This window comes from Oncorhynchus keta, chromosome 35 (assembly GCF_023373465.1).
Source record: "Oncorhynchus keta strain PuntledgeMale-10-30-2019 chromosome 35, Oket_V2, whole genome shotgun sequence".
NCBI classification, from domain to species: Eukaryota; Metazoa; Chordata; class Actinopteri; order Salmoniformes; family Salmonidae; genus Oncorhynchus; species Oncorhynchus keta.
The window spans coordinates 75,775,526-75,785,168 of NC_068455.1; the positions used below are offsets into that span (position 1 = coordinate 75,775,526).

The 9,643-nt window shown below is 41.6% G+C and overlaps 1 protein-coding gene across 1 annotated transcript; it reads left to right on the plus strand.

The window, feature by feature from the left end:
* The first annotated feature begins 1,305 nt into the window (after positions 1–1,305).
* LOC118369002 (zinc finger protein 25-like) lies at positions 1,306–9,096 on the plus strand. The gene is made up of 2 exons (XM_035753516.2): positions 1,306–1,584; positions 7,631–9,096. The coding sequence occupies exons 1-2, from the start codon at positions 1,419–1,421 to the stop codon at positions 8,539–8,541; spliced, it is 1,077 nt and encodes a 358-aa protein (XP_035609409.1). The 5' UTR covers positions 1,306–1,418; the 3' UTR covers positions 8,542–9,096.
* Positions 9,097–9,643: the final 547 nt, after the last annotated feature.

Consider the following 9,643-nt stretch of genomic DNA (forward strand, 5'->3'; position numbering starts at 1 on the left):
AGGCCCCAGCACCAACCTGCCAGGTCACATCACCATTCCAGCCCTGCCAGTCCCCAGCACCATTCCAGCCCTGCCAGGCCCCAGCACCAACCTGCCAGTCCCCAGCACCATTCCAGCCCTGCCAGGCCCCAGCACCAACCTGCCAGGCCCCAGCACCAACCTGCCAGGCCCCAGCACCATTCCAGCCCTGCCAGGCCCCAGCACCATTCCAGCCCTGCCAGGCCCCAGCACCATTCCAGCCCTGCCTAGCACAAGCTCAGACAGGCTGTTCTTATTTGTTGATAATCCAATGTGATAACTTACCTGACGTAGTGTGACAATTTACCCGCTGATGGGGAAAATTGTCACAAGTGCACACTCTATATTTAACGGTCTACAACTCCCTACTGAAATAAGATATAAAGATGTAATGAATACAACATATGTGCCCAAGACTTCCTTATTTCATTTGGTATGACATGTATACCATTGTTATGTATTGTGATGTATTGTGCTCCATTGTGATGTATTGTGCTCCATTGTGATGTATTGTGCTCCATTGTGATGTATTGTGCTCCATTGTGATGTATTGTGCTCCATTGTGATGTATTGCGCCTAGTAATTGTTACACAGTGTGAAAAGTGTGTCAACATACCTCGCTCTACCCTACCATATTTCCAGCCTCCAAACAGTAGTGAATGGAAAGAGACATATTTTACACAAAACACCAAAAAGTGTAATGACATTGGCCGATTGTCATTAGGGACAGAATTGATGCGTTCACAGTTGTCCCCGCGCGCATCTTGGTGTCAGCCACTCATCTCTGCCTTGGGCAAAATTTCTGTGTTATCATAGAACCACATCGCATATTGAATTGTAGGCAATACCACAAGTCCATTCGCAAATTGTTAATTCCTCTGACATGCGTAATGATAAATACGTGTGTAATAGCCTACAGTTTTCTTGACATTTTGTTTTAATTATTGTGATAGGCTTATGTTTTACCGGTACAGGCTACCCCCACTATTTATTTGTCTGGAACGCCATACCGCCTTGCTTTCACCCCTGACTAAAACTAAATCTAAAATAGCTGCCAAAGTTAACACTGATATACAGTCGACTCCTGATGAAGAATTGATTATGCCACATTATCCTATACTTATGATAACCACTGTTTGTCTACATGTATTTATGGTTTCCCTTTACTACTGGTCTGTAAACTTTCTTTCACAGTAGGTAAACCCCCATCCAGCTTGCGGCGCTGCTGTGCGTGTCTGGGTTTGCCACCCACTAAAACCAAGGAGTTTTCTAAAATTCCTTGACTAGAACACGGAAGTAGGATTGGAAACGACTGTTTTGATTTTGCATTCCTTGTGTGGGGTAAAGAAATACATACTGATTAAACTGAATAGACTACCCCAACTCACATTCGACTGAAAATGTCTAAACTACAGTTGTTGAGTGTGTTTTTAAATGAGCGTTTAACGGCGGCTGCTGTGGAGATTTTCGGTGCCGTTGAGAAAACGGTGGTGGAGTACCAGGAGGAGAATGATCGGCTACGGAGACTGCTGGGGATCACACCAGAGATACGACAACGTAAAATAGGTACTTAGCTACTGTGCCTTCAGAAAGTATTCATACACCTTGACTAATTCTACATTTTGGTGTTACAGCCGGAATTCAAAATATATTTTTGTCGCTCCCATCAACACACAATACCCCATAATGACAACGTGAAAACGTGTTTTTAGAAATGTTTCCAAATTTATTGAAAATGAAATTACAAGTCTCATTTTCGTAAGTATTCACACCCCTGAGTCAATAAATGTTAGAATCCCCTTTGGCAGCGATTACAGCTGTAAGAATTCTGCATAAGTCTCTATGAGATTTGCACACCTGGATTGTACAATATTTGCACATTATTATTTTAAAAGTTCTTCAAGCTCTGTCACGTTGGTTGTTGATCATTACTAAACAGACTTTGTGTTGCCATAGATTTCCAAGACGGTTTAATTAGTGACATGTTTGGTCGATACCGATATCCAATATTTTCCTTGCCCAAAAAAAACGATACCCGATATTTATTATTTTAGCCCAACATTTTAGCCAACATATGTGCTCTGGGTCATTAGACACCATTAGACGTGCACGACGGGTTATTCCTGTAACTGTGTTATGGCCAACTATGTACTGTTGCTATGGGGCGGCAGGGTAGCCAAGTGGTTGGACTAGTAACCGGAAGCATTGGACTAGTACCCGGAAGGTTGCAAGTTCAAACCCCCGAGCTGACAAGGTACAAATCTGTCGTTCTGCCCCTGAACAGGCAGTTAACCCACTGTTCCTAGGCCGTCATTGAAAATAAGAATTTGTTCTTAACTGACTTGCCTGGTTAAATAAAGGTCAAATTAAAAAATGGTTACACCTCTTTGGTATTTTCCAGAACAGGGGTGTCCCTTTCAGAGGAGTAAGCAGGGTGCCTGTAGGGTGCCATGGTCTGTTACTATGGTCCTACATGCATGAAACTATTTCTGTGGCTCTACAGGTTCCATGTCCTAATATGAAGACAATATGGTAACGGTTGCTAAATGCTAGAGGCGATGAGCCATTAAGAGGAGTTACTATGAGTATGACGTAAGGAGGACAAATTTATAAGTAGTCTGTTAGTTGTTTTCATTAATCAGCTCGGCTTTTATTATTAAGTCATTAAAAGTCTATTTAAACTCACAGGCTATTTGTGAAATATGATTGAGCGACTATTTCCACGACATGATTTTTATGGAACGCCGTTTGGGTCTTTGCATATCAAAAAAAGATACACGTCAAAAAACACTGTTTGACCAATCAGCACGTGAATATGACTGCACGTCACACAATAATTGAACGCGCTCATACATTTTTTTACTTAGTTATTACACATTGATTACACTATCACTCGTCTTTCATATGTCACCACGATTCATCGAGACACATGCTATGATGCTGGTAAAGTTGTCTCGCTCATCTACAACACTGGTCATCAAAAATAAAAAATGGATGCAAACAATGTTCTTCCCCAAATATATAGCAAAACAGTCTGAAACAGTCTGTTTCAGTAGTTAGGTGTGACTCTAATTTATAAGACAGTTGTTATTTGATTAATGGTGGTCGGACCCATCTATGTGAAGCTAGCTACAATAAGGATTAGCCACAATAGTGGACTTTGCGGTTAGCCTTCAAAATAAATGTATGGCATAATTCTACTATTTGTATTCATTTGCATCACTGTCAATGACATACTTTTATTTTGAAGGCAAACCTCAATATAGCCCTTCGTACATCAGCTGATATCTCAAAGTGCTGTACAGAAACCCAGCCTAAAACCCCAAACGCGGTATTGTAAACACATCGTTCGTGGCCGCTGTTTGCTTGTTTGCAGACTTTGTTGTACAGCTTTGACAGTACTACTGTATATTTTTTGACATGCAAAGACCCAAACAGCGTTCCATAGTATGTATGTCGTAAAACTAATAGCAGTGATGCTATCACTGTGTAACTCTGGTAGGGCAACATCGGAAAAATTGCGCACTTGGTAGTGTGTAGCGGTGCTCGACCAGTCGGTGAAAGCCAACATCACCCATGACAGAGAATGGTTGATTGTCAAGGGCAATGAATTCCATTCTCTTGGCTTTCATGGATTTCGCCTTTGAGTTGTGTCGCTGAAATGTTCTTACTCTTTCAAATGACTGCTGGATCCATACATTGTGGGCGAGGTTAGGAATGCTGTGTTGCACGTGTAGCCGTCATTATGTCATGTGCCTACGTTAGCACGGTGTAGACTTGACATGGTTTTTATTTTTTGAATTTGACCCTCTTTTCTCCCCAATTTCGTGGTATCCAATTGTTAGTAGCTACTATCTTGTCTCATCGCTACAACTCCCGTACGGGCTCGGGAGAGACGAAGGTCGAAAGCCATGCGTCCTCCGAAACACAACCCACTGCTTCTTAACACAACGAGCATCCAACCCGGAAGCCAGCCGCACCAATGTGTAGGAGGAAACACCGTGCACCTGGCGACCTGGTTAGCGTGCACTGCACCCGGCCCGCCACAGGAGTTGCTAGTGCGTGATTAGACAAGGATATCCCTACCAGCCACACCCTCCCTAACCAAGACGATGCTAGGCCAATTGTGCGTCGCCCCACAGAGCTCCCGGTCGCGACAGCCCACTGCGCAACCCGGGAGGCCCGACATCGGTTTTTAACATCAGCGTTAAACGAGACATCAGGCTGATACGATTTTTAGCTAATATTGGCCGATTCCGATATGTTCACCCACATATCATGCATCCCTAGATTTAAGTCAAAACTGTAACTAGGCCACTCAGGAACATTCAATGTCTTATTGGTAAGCAACTCCAGTGTATATTTGGCCTTCTGGTTTAGGTTATTGTTCTACTGAATGGTGAATTTGTCTCCCAATATCTGTTGGAAAGCAGACTGAAACAGGTTTTCCTCTAGGATTTTGCCTGTGCTTAGCTTTATTGCATTTATTTTTATCCTAAAAAAACTCCCTAGTCCTTCGCCAATGACAAGCATACCCATAACATGATGCAGCAACAACCATGCTTGAAAATATGAAGAGTGGTACTCGGAGATGTGCTGTGTTGGATTTGCCCCAAATGTAATGCTTTGTATTCAGGACATGAAGTTAATTTCTTTGACACATGTTTTTGTTTGTTGCAGTTTTAAGTTAGTTCCTTATTGTAAAGAGCATGCATTTTTTGCAATATTTGTATTCTGTACAGGTTTCTTTCTTTTCACTCTGTAATTTAGGTTAGTAATTGTGAGTAACTACAAGGTTGTTGATCCATCCTCAGTCTTCTCCTATCACAGTGATTAATCTCTGTAGCGGTTTTAAAGTGGGACTATTGGCCTCGTGGTGAAATCCCTGAGTGGTTTCCTTCCTCTCCGGCAACTGAGTTAGGAAGGATGCCTGTATCTTTGTATTGACTGGGTGTATTGATACACCATCCAAAGTGTAATTAATAACTGCACCATGCTCAAAGGGATATTCCATGTCTGCTTTTTTATTTTTACCCATCTACCAATAGGTGCACTTCTTTGCGAGGCATTGGAAAACCTCCCTTGTCTTTGTGGTTGAATCTGTTTGAAATTCACTGCTTGACTGAGGGACCTTATAGATAATTGTGTGATACAGAGATGAGAAAGTCGTTCAAAAATCATGTTAAACACAGGAGGGCGGCAGGTAGCCTGGTGGGTAGGAGCGTTATTAGTAACCGAAATGTTGCTGGATCGAATCCCAGCGCTGACAAGTTAAAAATCTGTCATTCTGCCCCTGAGCAAGGAGGTTAAAACCTCTTAGGGATCCTAGGGATCAATTTCTAAAGACTGTTGACATCTAATGGAAGCCATAGGAACTGCAATCTGGGCCCTAATAAATCAGGTTTCCCATAGAATGAAAACACAATGACCGGTTTCCCATAGAATGAAAACACAATGACCAAAAAAAACAAAATCCCTGGATGGATTGTGCTCGGGCTTCCGCCTGCCAAATCAGTTCTGTTATACTCACAGACATTATTTTAACAGTTTTAGTAACTTTAGAGTGTTTTCTATCCAATACTACCATGCATATCCTAGCTTCTGGGCTTGAGTGATAGGCAGTTTGCTTTGCGCACGCTTTTCATCCGGACGTGAAAATACTGCCGCCTCGCCCAAAGAGGTTTTAACCTAGTGTTCCCCGCGCGCCAATGATGTGAATGTCGATGAAGGCAGCCCTCCGCACCTCTCTGTTTCAGAGGGGTTGGGTTAAATGCGGAGGACACATTTCAGTTGAATGCATTCATTCAGTTGTACAACTGACAAGGTATCTCCCTTTCCTATTATTGTTGGTGACAGAATGCAATATTATGTGACTAGTAAAGCACATTTTTACACCTGAAATTATTTAGGTTTGCCATAGCAAAGGAGTTGAATAATTCCACCTTGACATTATGGGGTTATTGTATGTAGGCCAGTGACACAACATCAAAATGTAATCCATTTTAAATTCAGTCTCTAACACAACAAAATGTGGAGGGAGAAAAAAAAGGTCAAAGGGGTGTGGCTACTCTCTGAAGACACTGTAACTAGCTTCATAAAGTATTCACGCCCCTTTTTCTACATTTGGTTGTGAAGTGCATGTTTAAAGTCGTGTTGTTCTGTCGGTAAGAAAATGTATGCACTCACTACTGTAAGTCACTCTGGATAAGAGTGTCTGTTAAATGACAGATTTGACCGACTTCACATAGAATTAAGTTGTTTAAAAAAAAAATTCTAAAACGACGTATTGCAACACCCAAATAAAATTACACAGGTCAAACACAGGTACAAAGGTAGGCATTAACTTCTCTAGGATAGGGGCAGCATTCGGAATTTTGGATGAATAGCGGGCCTAGATTAAACCGCCTGCTACTCAGGCCCAGAAGCTAAGATATGCATATTATTAGTAGATTTGGATAGAAAACACTCTGAAGTTTCTAAAACTGTTTGAATCATGTCTGTGAGTATAACAGAACTTATTTGGCAGGCGAAACCCCGAGGACAAACCATTCAGAAGTTTTGTTATTTGAGGTCACTCTCTTTTCAATGGCATTTTCATTGGGATTCCAGATTTCTAGTCGACTTTCTTGCAGTTCCTATCGCTTCCACTGGATGTCAACAGTCTTTAGAAATTGGTTGAGGTTTTTCCTTTGAGAAATGAAGAAGTAGATGTAACTGTTCAGAATGAAATGAAATGAAAATGAAATGAAGAAGTAGCAGTAACTGTTCAGAATGAGGCTAGAGGGAAGTGTAATCTTTGTTAGTGGCGCGTTACACAGAGGCTCGCTGCACATTGTTTTCCTCCGTTATTGAACACAGTATATCCCATCTTAAATTTGATTGATTATTAACGTTAAAAAATACCTAAAGTTGTATTAGGAAGTAGTTTGAAATGTTTGGACAACCCTTACAGGTCACTTTTGTAGTCATGTTGCGCGAGTTGGAACCAGTGTTTTTCTTGATCAAACGCGCCAAATAAATGGACATTTTCGATATATATCGAAGGGAATTAATCGAACAAAAGGACCATTTGTGATGTTTATAGGACATATTGGAGTGCCAACAGAAGAAGCTTGTCAAAGGAAAGGCATGAATTATATCTTTATTTCTGCTTTTTTTTTTGTCGCGCCTGGAGCGTTGAAATATGATGGTCTGTGTTTGTTTGCTGGGGTGCTGTCATCAGATGATATCGTTTGCTTTTGCCGTAAAGCCTTTTTGAAATCTGACACGTTGGCTGGATTCACAACAAGTGTGGCTTTAATTTGGTGTATTGCATGTGTGATGTCATGAAAGTTAGATTTTTATATTAATTTATTTTAATTTGGCGCTCTGTATTTTCACTGGATGTTGGCCAGTTGGGACGCTACCGTCCCACATATCCCAGAGAGGTTAAAGAATGGACATTTGTACAGGTTGGACAGATAGAGACTCGATGCAGCCAGAGATACACTCTGCCAGCACTCATCACAACTCCATTGAGATGTGTATATATATATATGGTGGAATTGAGTTTTCTCAGCTTGTCTAAAGTCTGTATAGATGACCTCTGCTCCTCCTCTCTCCTTCCCTCCAGAATCCCTGCAGCTCTGTGTCTCTGAAGAGGAGGTTCACCCTGAGCAGCAGCACTGTGAGCAAGTGTGGAGCCCCAGTCTGGGGCAGGAGGACCCAGAGCCCACACAGATTAAAGAGAAACAGGAGGAACCCAGGACCAGTCAGGAGGAGCTTCAAGGTCTGGAGCCTGATATCATAGAATTCAAATTCACTCCTTCCCTTGTGAAAAGGGAATGTGATCCGGAGGACCCACTTTGGTCCTTGACTCTTCCCCAAATCCAGACTGTGGAGAACAGAGAGAGTGACTGTAAACAAGTGGATTTCACACGTTTTGGCACTGTGACCCGCATTAAGGGTCTCAACATTCCCTGTGACCCTCCAGATAATCAAAACAATGCCTTCAGCCACAGTTCAGCTGTAAGCACCGACACAGTAGGACTTGACAGCAGCCCATCATTGGATCCAAACCCACCAATGGGGGAACACCATTCCAAACTCAGCACCACATCTAGAATACCTCACCACTGCCGTGACTGTGGTGAAATGTTTCCTCTGAATGCTGACCTGCAGAGACATGTGACTTTTGCCAAGAAGAGAGTCGGTGAATGCCACTTATGCAAAAAACTCTATAACTCCACCTGTAAACTGAAGTCCCATGTCCAACTCTGTCACGGTGGTAAACCCTGCACCTGCCCCTTTTGTGGAAAGGCCTTCAAACAAAAAGGACATCTGTCCAGGCACATGAATATTCACACAGGAGAGAAACCATTTACCTGTGGTGACTGTGGGAAGAGCTTTATTCAGAAAGGGGACCTAAGGAGACACATACTGACTCACACAGGAGAGAAACCATTTAGCTGTGGTGACTGCGGTAAAGGCTTCATTCGCAAAGAGCACCTAACTGCACATGTACGGACTCACACAGGAGAGTAATCATATGGCTGCTCAGTCAGAGGTAAAATATTAATTCAGATGGTAAATGTGCTGACGCACGTAAGATACATCCACATAGAAAGAAAATAGGATGAAAACACAAAAAAAGAAAGACAGTTAGGACAAAGATCTCCTGTCAAGAGATGGGAATAAAAAGGCAGGATGTGAACAACACTCTTAGAAAAGCAAAGAAAGACAGGACAAAGATCTCCTGTCAGGAGATGGGAATAAAAAGACAGGATGTGAACAACACTCTTAGAAAAGCAAAGCTACTCTGGATCATTCCTGCTGTGGGTTTCAGATAAATAGATACATGATGGATTTACTTTATTAAAATGTTTTGTGTAAATAAAGTTTGATTTGAATTAAAAGTTTAGGAAATGAAATAACAGTAGTGTCTGTATTTTGTTCAACGTCTGTTGATGTTTCCACGTAATTAGAAACAGGGATATCTGGTGATGACAGAATGTTCTGACTGATGTTATTGATTTATTTTTTAAAATGCATTAATTCCAGATGTTATCTCCTTCCGTCTGTCCATGAGTGTTTCTCATCCATTCTGACCCAATGTTGCTCATTCATGATATTGTTTGAAATTGTAACTTCTGGGAAGTAGTGATAGTAGTGATAGTCAACTCCTCATAAGTGCACTGCAGTGTTTTTCCTGTTCCAATTCAATAACATCTACACTACCGTTCAAAAGTTTGGGGTCACTTAGAAATGTCCTTGTTTTTGAAAGAAAGGCACTTTTTTGTCCGTTAAAATAATATCAAATTGATCAGAAATACAGTGTAGACATTGTTAATGTTGTAAATGACTATTGTAGATGGAAACGGCAGATTTTTAATGGAATATTTACATAGGCGTACAGAGGCCCATGATCAGCGCCGGTCACTCCTGTGTTCCAATGGCATATTGTGTTAGCTAATCCAAGTTTATCGTTTTAAAAGGCTAGTTGATCATTAGAAAACCCTTTTGCAATTATGTTAGAACAGCTGAAAACTTGTGCTAATTCCGGGATGCTGACCTAGGCAGAGTTGTAAAGAAAAAGCCATATCTCAGACTATCCAATAAAAAGAAAAGATTCAGATGGGCAAAAGAA

Bases quoted from the DNA above. Each gene is read 5' to 3' on its own strand.
- LOC118369002 (XM_035753516.2), top strand. From the start codon at position 1,419: ATGTCTAAACTACAGTTGTTGAGTGTGTTTTTAAATGAGCGTTTAACG. The intron at 1,585-7,630 runs GTACTTAGCTAC...CCTTCCCTCCAG, and splicing joins GATACGACAACGTAAAATAG to AATCCCTGCAGCTCTGTGTC.